The sequence below is a fragment of the Aureococcus anophagefferens genome (genome assembly GCF_000186865.1).
Source record: "Aureococcus anophagefferens unplaced genomic scaffold AURANscaffold_14, whole genome shotgun sequence".
Lineage (NCBI taxonomy): Eukaryota > Pelagophyceae > Pelagomonadales > Pelagomonadaceae > Aureococcus > Aureococcus anophagefferens.
In genome coordinates this window covers 1,029,075-1,031,239 of record NW_008705574.1, presented here as the reverse complement: position 1 = coordinate 1,031,239, position 2,165 = coordinate 1,029,075, and the positions used below count along the sequence as shown (strand labels likewise).

At 76.4% G+C, this 2,165-nt stretch overlaps 1 protein-coding gene across 1 annotated transcript in view; it reads right to left on the bottom strand.

The window, feature by feature from the left end:
• AURANDRAFT_71953 (hypothetical protein) overlaps positions 1-2,165 on the bottom strand; it is a gene marked incomplete at both ends in the record, with an annotated part of 5,135 nt that overhangs the window by 429 nt on the left and 2,541 nt on the right. Inside the window, one exon of the mRNA XM_009040258.1 lies at positions 1,427-2,122. Coding sequence (XP_009038506.1) covers positions 1,427-2,122 — 696 coding nt within the window. The remainder of the gene's footprint in view (positions 1-1,426; positions 2,123-2,165) is intronic.

Genomic DNA, 2,165 nt, shown 5'->3' with positions numbered 1-2,165 from the left:
GGACGGGGCGGTTCACGATACGAGGGATGGTTCCGTATCCGCTAATCAATGGCTCACGACGACGGAGAGCTCGTCTAGATGTGGAACTTTTGGGTCTAGATGTGGAACCAAGGGTTGAACCCAAGGCCTTGATTCCAGCTCGTCGGAGGCGGCATGTGGCGTCATGGCCCGAAACACGCCGCGTTGCGTCAGTGCCTTGGCGATCTGTGGGTCGGAAGTGGCCGTGGAGCCGCGGCGTAGCGGCGACGCGCCCTGAGCCGAGGGCGGGCTGCCAGAGGCATCTGCGAGGCTGCCACGGGCTGTACCAGACCTCCGGGCAGCCCCAGCGACTTCGCCGGCGAGCGTGCCGGCGTGCGCGGCGTGTACTAGGATGGTGTTGGCGGGAGGGCAGGCGCCGGAGAGCGACGGCGCGACGCCGAGCACCACGGTCGGCGGCGCGGAGGCCGCGGCGACTCAGTCCGCGGCGGCCGCCGCGGAGGCCCTGGCGACGCGCGCGAGTGCAAGAGCTCCGGCCGCGCCAGCCGCGCCGCGCCGCATGGACGCCGCGCCGTGCCGCGCGTAGGGCTTCACGCCAGCCCTGCGACTCGCCGGCGCATCATCCCGCGCTCCGCTGTCGCGCCGCGCCAAAGCTTGTCGCGCCGACGACCCGTCGACGCTCGAGGGCACCGGCTGGCGCGGCTCGTGGGCCAGTCGAGCTGCGCGGCTCGCGCCGCTTCGCGCTTCGCGCCAGCCCCGCCGCTCGACTGGCGCTCGCACGAGCTCCGGCCGCATTGGCCGCGGCGCCGCGGCGCAGGGCACCGGCTGGCGCGGCGCGTGGGCCAGTCGAGCTGCGCGGCTCGCGCCGCTTCGCGATTCGCGCCACGCCGCTCGACTGGCGCTCGCACGAGCTCCGGCCGCGTTGGCCGCGGCGCCGCGGCGCATGGGCCAGGCGCGCCGCGCGCCGCGGTCGCTTCGCGCCCGGCCAGCCTGAGCCCCACCTCCCAATTGAGCCGCCCCCGGCATGCCGCCCCGGCGCGCGGCGCGGCCCGGGTAACATGGGCTTGTTGTTCGTCGTCTGGGCCTGCCTAAACCGGGTCGCGGCGCTCCGCGCCGTGACGCGTCTTGACGCCCCGGCCCGAGCACTTGACCGATGCGCGAGTTTTCGCCCGGACGCCCTCCCGACGCGCTCCTGGAGCCGTGGCCCCGGCGGGCGCACCTTATAGAAATCACGAACGCCGAGCCCCGGAGCTCCAACGTCCAGGAAACGGCGAAACCGCCCAGACCCCGACGTCCGCGCGCGCGGTCCCGCGAAACCGCGCGCCGCTCGCCGCGATCGCGACGGATTTCCGCGATTTTTGGACCGTTCGACGGCGCTCGGTCCCGCCGTCGCGCGTACGTCAAGCGCGTCCGCGAGCCACGCCGCCGTGGTCGTCCGCGCACATGCGACCGCGAGCGTCGCCTCGAAGCCGAAGCCGAGCGCCGAGCGGCTCACGCGCGACGCGTCGAGCTCGCGGAGCGTCGCGCGCGCCGACGCCGCGAGCGCGCCGACGTGCTCCGCCGCGACGCGGCGGTTCGCGCCGACGCTCAGGCGCCTCAGGGGCAGCGGCGGCGCCGCGAAGGCGCCGAGGCCCGCGCCCGTGACGTTGCCGCAGCCGTAGACCGACAACGACGTCAGGGACGGGCGCCGGCGCTGCGCGGCGGCGACGGCGGCGAGGCCCGCGTCGTCGACGGCCGTGCCGGAGACGTCGAGCGCGAGCAGCGGCGGCGCGCCGCGGCCCGCGAGCGCCGCGAGGAGCTCCGGCGCGCAGAGGCAGTTCTTGAGGGACACGCAGCGCGCCCGCGGGAACGCGTCGCGCCAGACCCAGGCGTGCGCGGCGTCGCCGGCCGCGACGCCGCCCGGCCGCCACTTCGGGTCGCAGCGGACCCAGACCCGGCGGCACCGCGCGGCGAGGCGCGCGAGGGCCGCGCCGGCGTCGCTCTCGAAGGCCGCGTGGGCCAGCAGGGCCGACTCGACGACGGCGAGCGACCCGAAGCCCACGCAGCGCGCCGCGGCCGCGTCGTCGTCGTCGCCGTCGCCGCCGCCGCGGCACGCGGCGCGCCACCGGCCGCAGACGAGCGCGACGACGCCCGCGGCGCGGCAGCGCTCGCGGAGCCGGTACAGGTTCGTGTGCGGCGGCAGCCGGAGC